Source organism: Mus musculus, chromosome 2, assembly GCF_000001635.26.
Source record: "Mus musculus strain C57BL/6J chromosome 2, GRCm38.p6 C57BL/6J".
In the NCBI taxonomy this organism is placed as follows: domain Eukaryota; kingdom Metazoa; phylum Chordata; class Mammalia; order Rodentia; family Muridae; genus Mus; species Mus musculus.
The window spans coordinates 21,575,409-21,589,235 of NC_000068.7; the positions used below are offsets into that span (position 1 = coordinate 21,575,409).

Genomic DNA, 13,827 nt, shown 5'->3' on the forward strand with positions numbered 1-13,827 from the left:
CTTCCAATAATTGCTTTATTCATCTGACTTCTACTGAAATAACATTCTCTTATACATTTAGTCTGTAAGCCTTGCTTAGCCTATTTTTCATTGGCACTACCTTGGAAACTGTCATTTGAAGATAACTCAAGGTTAAGATCTTTAGCTATGATGGCCTTTCCTAGGTGTGATGGTTTGTATATGCTTGGCCCAGGGTGTGGCACTATTTGAAGATGTAGCTTTGTTGGAGTAGGTGTGGCCTTGTTGGAGGAAGTGTGTCACTTTGGACATGAACTTTAAGACCCATTTATTAGCTGCCTAGAACGAATCTTCTCCTAACGCCTTCAGATTAACATAACTCTCAGTTGCTCCTGCACCAGGCCTGCCTAAATGCTGCCATGTTCCCACACTGATGATAACGGACTGAACCTCTGAACCCATAAGCCAGCCCCGATGAAATGTTGTTCTTATAAGAGTTGCCTTAGTCATGGTGTCTGTTCACAGCAATGACACCCTAACTAAGACACAAGGTCATCATATTTCAACAAATTCAGATGTTTTCCTGTAGATTCTAGTTTTCTGATGTGACATTCTAAAATGCTTCCCTTGTCAAGGGCTTTCCTCTCTCTTTAAATTCTACATTCACTTCCAGAACTTTCTGTTGTTCTTTCTCTAACAGTCTTATGCTTAGTTTGTTTTCAGAATGTATTGCTGCAGCCAACAATTGATACTCTTTGGTTCTGGGCTTCAGTGCAAACTCAAGCTTGATAGGTAATTGTATAATTAATCAGAGGATCAATAGGAGCAATAACCAAACAGCACAGAGGTGTCTCATGGCATGTCAGTGAGGGATTGCTTGGATTGATTCTAAAGCATGTGGCATTGTTAGGCAAGTATACACTGAACAACTGTTGTTTAAGTGACATCTTATATAATTTAGACTGCATAGACTTGGTAGATGAGATCTCTGCTGAATGACGATAGCCTCATTTTTGGATTCTCTGTCATCTGGGTCCAGAAGTTCTAAAAACAATGAGTATGTTTACTTAATACATCAAACACACCTGCATTCCCATTCTTCCTCTTGTTAATTCTTTAACAAGTGTGTCTGGAGCATGGTCAGTGCTTTAGGGAGTACCATCAGCCAAATGGAAGATAATGTTATCAAAGAGTTAGCAGACTTGTCCCTACCCCTGGGGAATTTTGTTTCCAGTGTTTGCTTGTTTGTTTTTGTCAATTACTCTGAATGACAATTTTAAAATCAAAGCAATCAACAAGAGTTTTTTAGTTCAAAAGTGAAATAACTAGCTCTTAGCAGGGGATTTGATGAAATGTTTATAATTAATACAAAAGAGAATGGTGAAGGTCTAACTCTCTTCTCTCTCACTTACTTTAGAGATACAATTAACATTGTGGTTTTATTTGGAACTTTCAGGAAGGGGTCCAGATCACCATTTTTCAGGAAGCACAAAGGATGTGTCAGAAGAAACCCACGTCTGCCTGCCCTGCAGAGAAGGCTGCCCCTTCTGTGCTGATGATCGTCCATGCTTTGTCCAGGAGGATAAATACCTGCGGCTCGCTATTATCTCTTTCCAAGCCCTGTGTATGCTGCTGGACTTTGTCAGCATGCTGGTGGTCTACCATTTTCGCAAAGCAAAGGTAAACCCAGGTATCCTGATTGTGGCCTTTCTGTTTACTAAGAGCAATTGCTTCTCTCTCTAAGGAAACTGAATTTTTAATTCCCCATTACTGTTCTAGTAAACATACTTTTCCATCCTACAATGTGATTGGTTGAGAGTGTGAAAATCATATTCATTACCTTCCTTAGAACAGTAAATCATATTTTGAGCTAGTAGTTCTTTTTTAGAAGCCTCTTTCTATGCCTGGGACCCTAATGGTCTCCTGCCTTGACTCTCCTCAGTGTCACCCCTTTGGTCTCCAGATGGATTTCTGCTAGCTCCACACAGTGTCTTTTATTTTTCATATCTAGAAAGCCCTGTTGTGTTCCCATTTTTTTTTTTTTAGTAATAGTTAATGATGTTATGGATTCACCTATGTTTTTTAAAAGCTCATTATAATCTGGGAAATAATTACTCATGGCCTTACATGTGGTCTTACATTGCTGTTTGGGGTGATGGAAATGCTAAGACACTCTGGGCAGAGTTTTCTAGGGGAGGTCTTTCTCTGTTGCTCAAAATTCAGTCACATGAACCAAGTGTTATGTTGGGATGTTGATTCTGTTGCTTTACAGTAAGTTCTTTGTGACGCTAGAAAAGACAATACATCTCCATCTTTCCTGCATTCAAACAACCCCTTCATCTTGGCAAAACTGGGCAGACTGCTATACATTACAAACGTTTTGTGAAAATGTGTATCTTCACTAGAAATTTAAAAAGAAAAGAAGCTGTTCTGGATGGCATCTACCTCAAAGCTACTAGGTAATATTTTTTAAAGCCACAGTTAAGACTCTATGAAATTGTATCCACTATGCTAATGTTATAGATGCTACTATTTACTTTTAAAAGCAGGCAACACAGTTGGAAATCAAGCTCTGAGTCATCTAGAAAATGCAATCATGCAATTTTCTCATATTTAACTAGTACTCATTTTTCACTTGCAAAAATATGTTGATTTCATGTATAATAAAATAGTAGGCTGATATGTTGCTGGATAACATTTTTTCTTTTGTTTAATTAGATTTTTCTTTATTTACATTTTAAATGTTATCCACATCCCTAGTTTCCCCTTCGAAAATCCCCTATCCCCTCCCTCCTCCAGCTACTCATCAACACACCCACTCCCATTTCTGGTCCTGGCACTCCCCTATACTGGGGTATAGAACCATCACAGGACCAAGGGCCTCTCCTCCCATTGATGACTGACTAGGACATTCTCTGCTACATATACAGCTAGAGCCACAAGTTCCACCATGTTCTTTTTTTTTTTTTTATTGTTGTTTGTTTGTTTGCTTGCTTGCTTTGATTGGTGGTTTAGTTCCAAGGACCTCTGGGGTACTGGTTAGTTCATATTGATGTTCCTCCTATGGAGCTTCAAACCCCTTTAGTTCCTTGGGTACTTTCTCTAGCTCCTTCATTGGGGACCTTGTGCTCTATCCAATGAATGATTGTGAGCATCCACTTCTATATTTGCCAGGCACTGGAATAGTCCCTCAGGGGACAGCTATATCAGGCTCCTGTCTGCAAACTCTTGTTGGCATCTGCCATAGTGTCTGGGTTTGGTGGTTGTTTATGGGATGGATCCCTAAGTGGGCAGTCTCTAGACAGTCATTCCTTCAGTCTCTGCTACAAACTTTGTCTCTGTAACTCCTTCCACAGGTATTTTGTTCCCCCTTTTAAGAAGGATTCTGAGCTTCTGGGCTAATATCCACTTATCAGTGAGTGCATATCATGTGTGTTCTTTTGTGATTGGGTTACCTCACTCAGGATGATATCTTCCAGATTCATCCATTTGTCTAAGAATTTCATAAATTCATTGCTTTTAATAGCTGCATGGTACTCCATTGTATAAATGTATCCATTCTTCTGTTGAGGGACATCTGGGTTCTTTTCAGCTTCTGCCTATTATAAAAAAGGCTGCTATGAACATAGTGGAGCATGTGTCCTTATTACATGTTGGAGCGTCTTCTGGTTATATGCCCAGGAGTGTTTTTGCTGGATCTTCCAGTAGAACTATGTCCAATTTTATGAGGAACCCCCAAACTGAGTTCCAAATTTGTTGTACCAGCTTGCAATTCCACCAGCAATGGACCAGTATTCCTCTTTCTTCACATCCTTGCCAGCATTTGCTGTCACCTGAGTTTTTTTTTTTTTTTCCATTTTTTATTAGGTATTTAGCTCATTTACATTTCCAATGCTATACCAAAAGTCCCCCTTACCCACCCACCCCCACTCCCCTACCCACCCACTCCCCCCCTTTGGCCCTGGCGTTCCCCTGTACCGGGGCACACAAAGTCTGCGTGTCCAATGGGCCTCTCTTTCCAGTGATGGCCGACTAGGCCATCTTTTGATACATATGCAGCTAGAGTCAAGAGCTCAGGGGTACTGGTTAGTTCATAATGTTGTTCCACCTATAGGGTTGAAGATCCCTTTAGCTCCTTGGGTACTTTCTCTAGCTCCTCCATTGGGAGCCCTGTGATCCATCCATTAGCTGACTGTGAGCATCCACTTCTGTGTTTGCTAGGCCCCGGCATAGTCTCACAAGAGACAGCTACATCTGGGTCCTTTCAGTAAAATCTTGCTAGTGTATGCAATGGTGTCAGCATTTGGAAGCTGATTATGGGGTGGATCCCTGGATATGGCAGTCTCTACATGGTCCATCCTTTCATCTCAGCTCCATACTTTGTTTCTGTAACTCCTTCCATGGGTGTTTTGTTCCCACTTCTAAGGAGGGGCATAGTGTCCACACTTCAGTCTTCATTTTTCTTGAGTTTCATGTGTTTAGGAAATTGTATCTTATATCGTGGGTATCCTAGGTTTTGGGCTAGTATCCACTTATCAGTGAGTACATATTGTGTGAGTTCCTTTGTGATTGTGTTACCTCACTCAGGATGATGCTCTCCAGGTCCATCCATTTGGCTAGGAATTTCATAAATTCATTCTTTTTAATAGCTGAGTAGTACTCCATTGTGTAGATGTACCACATTTTCTGTATCCATTCCTCTGTTGAGGGGCATCTGGGTTCTTTCCAGTTTCTGGCTATTATAAATAAGGCTGCTATGAACATAGTGGAGCATGTGTCCTTCTTACCAGTTGGGGCTTCTTCTGGATATATGCCCAGGAGAGGTATTGCTGGATCCTCCGGTAGTACTATGTCCAATTTTCTGAGGAACCGCCAGACTGATTTCCAGAGTGGTTGTACAAGCCTGCAATCCCACCAACAATGGAGGAGTGTTCCTCTTTCTCCACATCCTCGCCAGCATCTGCTGTCACCTGAATTTTTGATCTTAGCCATTCTCACTGGTGTGAGGTGGAATCTCAGGGTTGTTTTGATTTGCATTTCCCTGATGATTAAGGATGTAGAACATTTTTTCAGGTGCTTCTCTGCCATTCGGTATTCCTCAGGTGAGAATTCTTTGTTCAGTTCTGAGCCCCATTTTTTAAGGGGGTTATTTGATTTTCTGAGGTCCACCTTCTTGAGTTCTTTATATATGTTGGATATTAGTCCCCTATCTGATTTAGGATAGGTAAAGATCCTTTCCCAGTCTGTTGGTGGTCTTTTTGTCTTATAGACAGTGTCTTTTGCCTTGCAGAAACTTTGGAGTTTCATTAGGTCCCATTTGTCAATTCTCAATCTTACAGCACAAGCCATTGCTGTTCTGTTCAGGAATTTTTCCCCTGTGCCCATATCTTCAAGGCTTTTCCCCACTTTCTCCTCTATAAGTTTCAGTGTCTCTGGTTTTATGTGAAGTTCCTTGATCCACTTAGATTTGACCTTAGTACAAGGAGATAAGTATGGATCGATTCACATTCTTCTACATGATAACAACCAGTTGTGCCAGCACCAATTGTTGAAAATGCTGTCTTTCTTCCACTGGATGGTTTTGGCTCCCTTGTCGAAGATCAAGTGACCATAGGTGTGTGGGTTCATTTCTGGGTCTTCAATTCTATTCCATTGGTCCACTTGTCTGTCTCTATACCAGTACCATGCAGTTTTTATCACAATTGCTCTGTAGTAAAGCTTTAGGTCAGGCATGGTGATTCCACCAGAGGTTCTTTTATCCTTGAGAAGAGTTTTTGCTATCCTCGGTTTTTTGTTATTCCAGATGAATTTGCAAATTGCTCCTTCTAATTCGTTGAAGAATTGAGTTGGAATTTTAATGGGGATTGCATTGAATCTGTAGATTGCTTTTGGCAAGATAGCCATTTTTACAATGTTGGTCCTGCCAATCCATGAGCATGGGAGAGCTTTCCATCTTCTGAGATCTTCTTTAATTTCTTTCTTCAGGGACTTGAAGTTTTTATCATACAGATCTTTCACTTCCTTCGTTAGAGTCACGCCGAGATATTTTATATTATTTGTGGCTATTGAGAAGGGTGTTGTTTCCCTAATTTCTTTCTCAGCCTGTTTATTCTTTGTGTAGAGAAAGGCCATTGACTTGTTTGAGTTAATTTTATATCCAGCTACTTCACCGAAGCTGTTTATCAGGTTTAGGAGTTCTCTGTTGGAATTTTTAGGGTCACTTATATATACTATCATATCATCTGCAAAAAGTGATATTTTGACTTCCTCTTTTCCAATTTGTATCCCCTTGATCTCCTTTTGTTGTCAAATTGCTCTGGCTAATACTTCAAGTACTATGTTGAAAAGGTAGGGAGAAAGTGGGCAGCCTTGTCTAGTCCCTGATTTTAGTGGGATTGCTTCCAGCTTCTCTCCATTTACTTTGATGTTGGCTACTGGTTTGCTGTAGATTGCTTTTATCATGTTTAGGTATTGGCCTTGAATTCCTGATCTTTCCAGAACTTTTATCATGAATGGGTGTTGGATCTTGTCAAATGCTTTTTCTGCATCTAACGAGATGATCATGTGGTTTTTGTCTTTGAGTTTGTTTATATAATGGATTACATTGATGGATTTTCGTATATTAAACCATCCCTGCATTCCTGGAATAAAACCTACTTGGTCAGGATGGATGATTGCTTTAATGTGTTCTTGGATTCGGTTAGCGAGAATTTTATTGAGGATTTTTGCATCGATATTCATAAGAGAAATTGGTCTGAAGTTCTCTATCTTTGTTGGATCTTTCTGTGGTTTAGGTATCAGAGTAATAGTGGCTTCATAAAATGAGTTGGGTAGAATACCTTCTACTTCTATCTTGTGAAAAAGTTTGTGCAGAACTGGAGTTAGATCTTCTTTGAAGGTCTGATAGAACTCTGCACTAAACCCGTCTGGTCCTGGGCTTTTTTTGGCTGGGAGACTATTAATAACTGCTTCTATTTCTTTAGGGGATATGGGACTGTTTAGAAGGTCAACTTGATCCTGATTCAACTTTGGTACCTGGTATCTGTCCAGAAATTTGTCCATTTCGTCCAGGTTTTCCAGTTTTGTTGAGTATAGCCTTTTGTAGAAGGATCTGATGGTGTTTTGGATTTCTTCAGGATCTGTTGTTATGTCTCCCTTTTCATTTCTGATTTTGTTAATTAGGATTTTGTCCCTGTGCCCTTTAGTGAGTCTAGCTAAGGGTTTATCTATCTTGTTGATTTTCTCAAAGAACCAACTCCTCGTTTGGTTAATTCTTTGAATAGTTCTTCTTGTTTCCACTTGGTTGATTTCACCCCTGAGTTTGATTATTTCCTGCCGTCTACTCCTCTTGGGTGAATTTGCTTCCTTTTTTTCTAGAGCTTTTAGATGTGTTGTCAAGCTGCTAGTATGTGCTCTCTCCCGTTTTTTCTTGAAGGCACTCATAGCTATGAGTTTCCCTCTTAGAAATGCTTTCATTGTGTCCCAAAGGTTTGGGTACGTTGTGGCTTCATTTTCATTAAACTCTAAAAAGTCTTTAATTTCTTTCTTTATTCCTTCCTTGACCAAGGTATCATTGAGAAGAGTGTTGTTCAGTTTCCATGTGAATGTTGGCTTTCTGTTATTTATTTTGTTATTGAAGATCAGCCTTAGTGCATGGTGATCTGATAGGATACATGGGACAATTTCAATATTTTTGAATCTGTTGAGGCCTGATTTGTGACCTATTATGTGGTCAATTTTGGAGAAGGTACCATGAGGTGCTGAGAAGAAGGTATATCCTTTTGTTTTAGGATAAAATGTTCTGTAGATATCTGTCAGATCCATTTGTTTCATCACTTCTGTTAGTTTCAGTGTGTCCCTGTTTAGTTTCTGTTTCCATGATCTGTCCATTGGTGAAAGTGGTGTGTTGAAGTCTCCCACTATTATTGTGTGAGGTGCAATGTGTGCTTTGAGCTTTACTAAAGTTTCTTTAGTGAATGTGGCTGCTCTTGTATTTGGAGCATAGATATTCAGAATTGAGAGTTCCTCTTGGAGGATTTTACCTTTGATGAGAATGAAGTGTCCCTCCTTGTCTTTTTTGATGACTTTGGGTTGGAAGTCAATCTTATCAGATATTAGGATGGCTACTCCTGCTTGTTTCTTCATACCATTTGCTTGGAAAATTGTTTTCCAGCCTTTCATTCTGAGGTAGTGTCTATCTTTTTCTCTGAGATGAGTTTCCTGTAAGCAGCAAAATGTTGGGTCTTGTTTGTGTAGCCAGTTTGTTAGTCTATGTCTTTTTATTGGCGAGTTGAGACCATTGATGTTAAGAGATATTAAGGAAAAGTAATTGTTGCTTCCTGTTATTTTAGTTGTTAAAGGTGGCATTCTGTTCTTGTGGCTGTCTTCTTTTAGGTTTGTTGAGGGATTACCTTCTTGTTTTTTCTAGGGCGTTGTTCCCGTTCTTGTATTGGTTTTTTTCTGTTATTATCCTTTGAAGGGCTGGATTCGTGGAGAGATAATGTGTGAATTTGGTTTTGTCGTGGAATACTTTGGTTTCTCCCTCTATGATAATTGAGAGTTTGGCTGGGTATAGTAGCCTGGGCTGCAGTTTGTGTTCTCTTAGTGTCTGTATAACATCTGTCCAGGCTCTTCTGGCTTTCATAGTCTCTGGTGAAAAATCTGGTGTAATTCTGATAGGCTTGCCTTTATATGTTACTTGACCTTTTTCCCTTACTGCTTTTAGTATTCTATCTTTATTTAGTGCATTTGATGTTCTGATTATTATGTGTCGGGAGGAATTTCTTTTCTGGTCCAGTCTATTTGGAGTTCTGTAGGCTTCTTGTATGTTCATATGCATCTCATTCTTTAGATTTGGGAAGTTTTCTTCAATAATTTTGTTGAAGATGTTTGCTGGACCTTTGAGTTGAAAATCTTCATTCTCATCCACTCCTATTATCCGTACGTTTGGTCTTCTTATTGTGTCCTGGATTTCCTGGATATTTTGAGTTAGGATCTTTTTGCATTTTCCATTTTCTTTGATTGTTGTGCCGATGTTCTCTATGGAATCTTCTGCACCTGAGATTCTCTCTTCCATCTCTTGTATTCTGTTGCTGATGCTCAAATCTATGGTTCCAGATTTCTTTCCTAGGGTTTCTATCTCTAGTGTTGCCTCGCTTTGAGTTTTCTTTATTGTGTCTACTTCCCTTTTTAGGTCTAGTATGGTTTTGTTCATTTCTATCACCTGTTTGTATGTTTTTTCCTCTTTTTCTGTAAGGACTTCTACCTGTTTGATTGTGTTTTCCTGTTTTTCTTTAAGGACTTGTAACTCTTTAGCAGTGTTCTCCTGTATTTCTTTAAGTGATTTATTAAAGTCCTTCTTGATGTCCTCTACCATCATCATGAGATATGCTTTTAAATCTAGGTCTAGGTTCTCAGGTGTGTTGGGGTTCCCTGGACTGGGCGAAGTGGGTGTGCTGGGTTCTGGTGATGGTGAGTGGTCTTGGTTCCTGTTAGTAAGATTCCTCCGTTTACCTTTCGCCATCTGGTAATCTCTGGAGTTAGTAGTTATAGTTGACTCTGTTTAGAGATTGTTCTTCTGGTGATTCTGTTACCGTCTATCAGCAGACCTGGGAGACAGATTCTCTCCTCTGAGTTTCAGTGCTCAGAGCACTCTCTGCTGGCAAGCTCTCTTACAGGGAAGGTGCGCAGATATCTTGTATTTGGACCTCCTCCTGGCCGAAGAAGAAGGCCCAAAACAGGACCTTTCTCAGACACTGTTTTGCTTTGGCAGTTCCCAGGTGGTACAGACTCTCACCTAAGCAGACTAAATTCCTAAGTTCCTTGGAGTCCCGGGACCAAGATGGCGACCGCTGCTGCTGTGGCTTAGGCCGCCTCCCCAGCCGGGTGGGCACCTGTCCTCCGGTCCGGAAGGTGGCCGGCTGTCCCCGGCCCACACAGGGTGCTGCCTCAGCGCCTCTGTGCTTCTGCCTGTTCCAGAGGCTGTCAGGTTCTCTGGCGCACCCTCTCACCTGTTCAGACTAATTTCCTAAGTTCGGCGGGTCTCGGACCAAGATGGCGACCGCTGCTGCTGTGGCTTAGGCCGCCTCCCCTGCCGGGCGGGCACCTGTCCTCTGGTCCGGAAGGTGGCCGGCTGTCCCCGGCCCACACAGGGTGCTGCCTCAGCGCCTCTGTGCTTCTGCCTGTTCCAGAAGCTGTCAGGTTCTCTGGCGCACCCTCTCACCTGTTCAGACTAATTTCCTAAGTTCCTTGGAGTCCCGGGACCAAGATGGCGACCGCTGCTGCTGTGGCTTAGGCCGCCTCCCCTGCCGGGCGGGCACCTGTCCTCTGGTCCGGAAGGTGGCCGGCTGTCCCCGGCCCACACAGGGTGCTGCCTTAGCGCCTCTGTGCTTCTGCCTGTTCCAGAAGCTGTCAGGTTCTCTGGCGCACCCTTTCACCTGTTCAGACTAATTTCCTAAGTCGTCACCTGAGTTTTTAAACTTAGCTATTTTTATTGGTGTGAGGTGGAATCTCAGGGTTGTGGGTTGTTTTGATTTGCATTTTCCTGATGATTAAGGATGTTGAACATTTTTTTAGGTGGTTCTCAGCCATTTGGTATTCCTCAGTTGAAAATTCTTTGTTTAGCTCTGTACTCCATTTTTTAATGGGATTATTTGATTTTCTGGAGTCCAACTTCTTGAGTTCTTTATATATATTGGATATTAGTCCCCTATCAGATTTAGGATTGGTAAAGATCTTTTCCCAATCTGTTGGTTGTATTTTGGTCTTATTGACAGTGTCTTTTACCTTACAGAAAGCTTTAAAATTTTATGAGGTCCCATTTGTTGATTCTTGATCTTACAGCACAAGCCATTGCTGTTCTGTTCAGGAGTCTTTCCCCTGTGCTCATACCTTCCAGGTTCTTCCTCACTTTCTCCCCTATATGTTTCAGTTTCTCTGGTTTTTGATGAAATTAGACTTGAGCTTTGTACAAGGATCTAAGAATGGATCAATTCTCATTCATATACATGCTAACCATCAGTTGAGCCAGCACCATTTGTTGAAGATGCTGTTTTCTTTCCACTGGATGGTTTTAGCTCCTTTGTCAAAGATCAAGTGACCATAGGTGTGTGGGTTCATTTCTGTGTCATCAATTCTATTCGATTGATCTACCTGTCTGTCATTGTACCAGTGCCATGCAGTTGTTGTTGTTTTTGTTTTGTTTTGTTTTGTTTATCACAATTGCTCTGTAGTACAGCTTGAGCTCAGGCATGGTGATTGCACCAGAGGTTCTTTTCTTCTTGATAATAATTTTTGCTATCCTAGGATTTTTTTGTTATTCCAGATGGATTTGCAAATAGCCCTTTCTAACTCTGAAGAATTGAGTTGGAATATTGATGGGGATTGCATTGAATCTGTAGATTGCCTTCATCAAGATAGCCATTTTTACTATATTGATCCTGCCAATCCATGAGCATGGGAGATATCTACTTCAATTTCTTTTTCTATTTTTTTTTTTTCGAAACAGGGTTTCTCTGTGTAGCCCTGGCTGTCCTGGAACTCACTCTATAGACCAGGCTGGCCTCCAACCCAGAAATCCACCTGTCTCTGCATCCCAAGTGCTGGGATTAAAGGCGTGTGCCACCACTGCCCAGTTCCAATTTCTTTCTTAAGAGACATGAAGTTCTTATCATACAAATCCCTCACTTCCTTAGAGTCACTCCAAGGTATTTTATATTATTTGTGACTATTTTGAAGGGTGTTGTTTCCCTAATTTCTTTCTCAACCTGTCTATTCTTTGTGTTGAGAATGGTCACTGATTTGTTTGAGTTAATTTTATATCCAGCTACTGCACAGAAGCTGTTTATCATGGTTTGAAGTTTTCTGGTGGAATTTTTGGGATCACTTATATATACTATCTTATCATCTGCAAATAGTGATAATTTGACTTCTTCCTTTCTAATTTGTATCCCTTTGATCTCTTTTTGTTGTTTAATTGCTCTGGCTAGCACTTCAAGTACTATATTGAATAGGTAGGGAGAGAGTGGGCAGAGTTGTCTAATCCCTGATTATAGTGGGGTTGCTTCCAGTTTCTCACCATTTAGTTTGATGTTGGCTATTGGTTTGCTGTTTATTTGTTTTATTATATTTAGGTATGGGCCTTGAATTCCTGATCTTTTCAAGACTTTTATCATGAATGGGTGTAGGATTTTGTCAAATGCTTTCTCAGCATCTAAGGAGATGATCATGAGGTTTTTGTCTTTGAGTTTGTTTATATAGTGGATTACATTGATGGATTTCCACATAATCAACCATTCTTGCATTTCTACTTGATCATGATGGATATTCTTTTTGATGTGTACTTTGAATCAGTTTGTGAGAATTTTATTTAGCATTTTTGCATTGATATTCATAAGGGGAATTGATCTGACATTCTCTTTCTTTGTTAGGTCTTTGTGGATTTTAAGTATCAGAGTAATTATGGCTTTATACAATGAATCGGGTAGAGTACCTTCTGTTTCTATTTTGTCGACTAGTTTGAGGAGAGTTGGAATTAGGTCTCTTTGAAGGTCTGATAGAACTCTGCACTAAACCCACCTGGTCCTGGGCTTTTTTTTTTTCCCAATCTGTTGGTTGTATTTTGGTCTTATTGACAGTGTCTTTTACCTTACAGAAAGCTTTAAAATTTTATGAGGTCCCATTTGTTGATTCTTGATCTTACAGCACAAGCCATTGCTGTTCTGTTCAGGAGTCTTTCCCCTGTGCTCATACCTTCCAGGTTCTTCCTCACTTTCTCCCCTATATGTTTCAGTTTCTCTGGTTTTTGATGAAATTAGACTTGAGCTTTGTACAAGGATCTAAGAATGGATCAATTCTCATTCATATACATGCTAACCATCAGTTGAGCCAGCACCATTTGTTGAAGATGCTGTTTTCTTTCCACTGGATGGTTTTAGCTCCTTTGTCTTGATAACTTTAGGTTAAAATTCGATTTTATTCAATATTAGAATGGCTACTCCTGCTTGTTTTTTTGGGACTGTTTGCTTAGAAAATTGTTTTCCAGCCTTTTACTCTAAGGTAGTGTGTGTCTTTGTCCCTGAGGTGTGTTTCCTGTAAGCAGCAAAATGTTGGGTCCTGTGTGTGTATCCAGTCTGTTAGTCTAAGTCTTTTTATTGGGGAATTGAGTTGACTGATATTAGGAGATATTAAAGAAAAATTGTTGCTTTTTCTTCTTTTGTTGTTAGAGTTTGAATTCTGTTCATGTGACTATCTTCTTTAAGTTTGTTGAAAAATTATTTTCTTGCTTTTTCTAGAGCCTATTTTCCCTCTTTGTATTGGAGTTTTCCTTTATTATTCTTTGAAGGGCTGGATTTGTGGAAAGATAATGTGTAAATTTGGTTTTGTCATGGAACACCTTGGTTTTTCCATCTATGGTAATTGAGAGTTTCACTGGATATAGTAGCCTGGGTTGGCATTTGTGTTCTCTTAGAGTCTGTACAGTCTAGGATCTTCGTGATTTCATAGTCTATGGGGAGAAGTCTGGTTTAATTTTTTTTTCAATTTTTTATTAGATATTTTCTTCATTTACATTTCAAATGCTATCCAAAATGTCCCCTATGCCCTCTCCCTGCCCTGCTCCCCTACCCACCCACTCCCACTTCTTAGCCAAGTCAGGTGTAATTCTGATAGGTCTGCCTTTATATCTTACTTGACCTTTTTTCCTTACTGCTTTTAATATTCTTTCTTTGCTTTGTGCATTTGGTGTTTTGATTACTATGTGATGGGAGGTATTTCTTTTCTGGTCCAAACTATTTGGAGTTTTGTAGGCTTCTTATATTTTCATGGGCATCTCTTTTTTTAGGTTGGGGAAGTTTTCTTCTATAATTTTGT

At 40.2% G+C, this 13,827-nt stretch overlaps 1 protein-coding gene across 1 annotated transcript in view; it reads left to right on the forward strand.

The window, feature by feature from the left end:
* Gpr158 (G protein-coupled receptor 158) overlaps positions 1–13,827 on the forward strand; it is a 462,978-nt gene that overhangs the window by 207,842 nt on the left and 241,309 nt on the right. Inside the window, exon 4 of the mRNA NM_001004761.1 lies at positions 1,415–1,638. Coding sequence (NP_001004761.1) covers positions 1,415–1,638 — 224 coding nt within the window. The remainder of the gene's footprint in view (positions 1–1,414; positions 1,639–13,827) is intronic.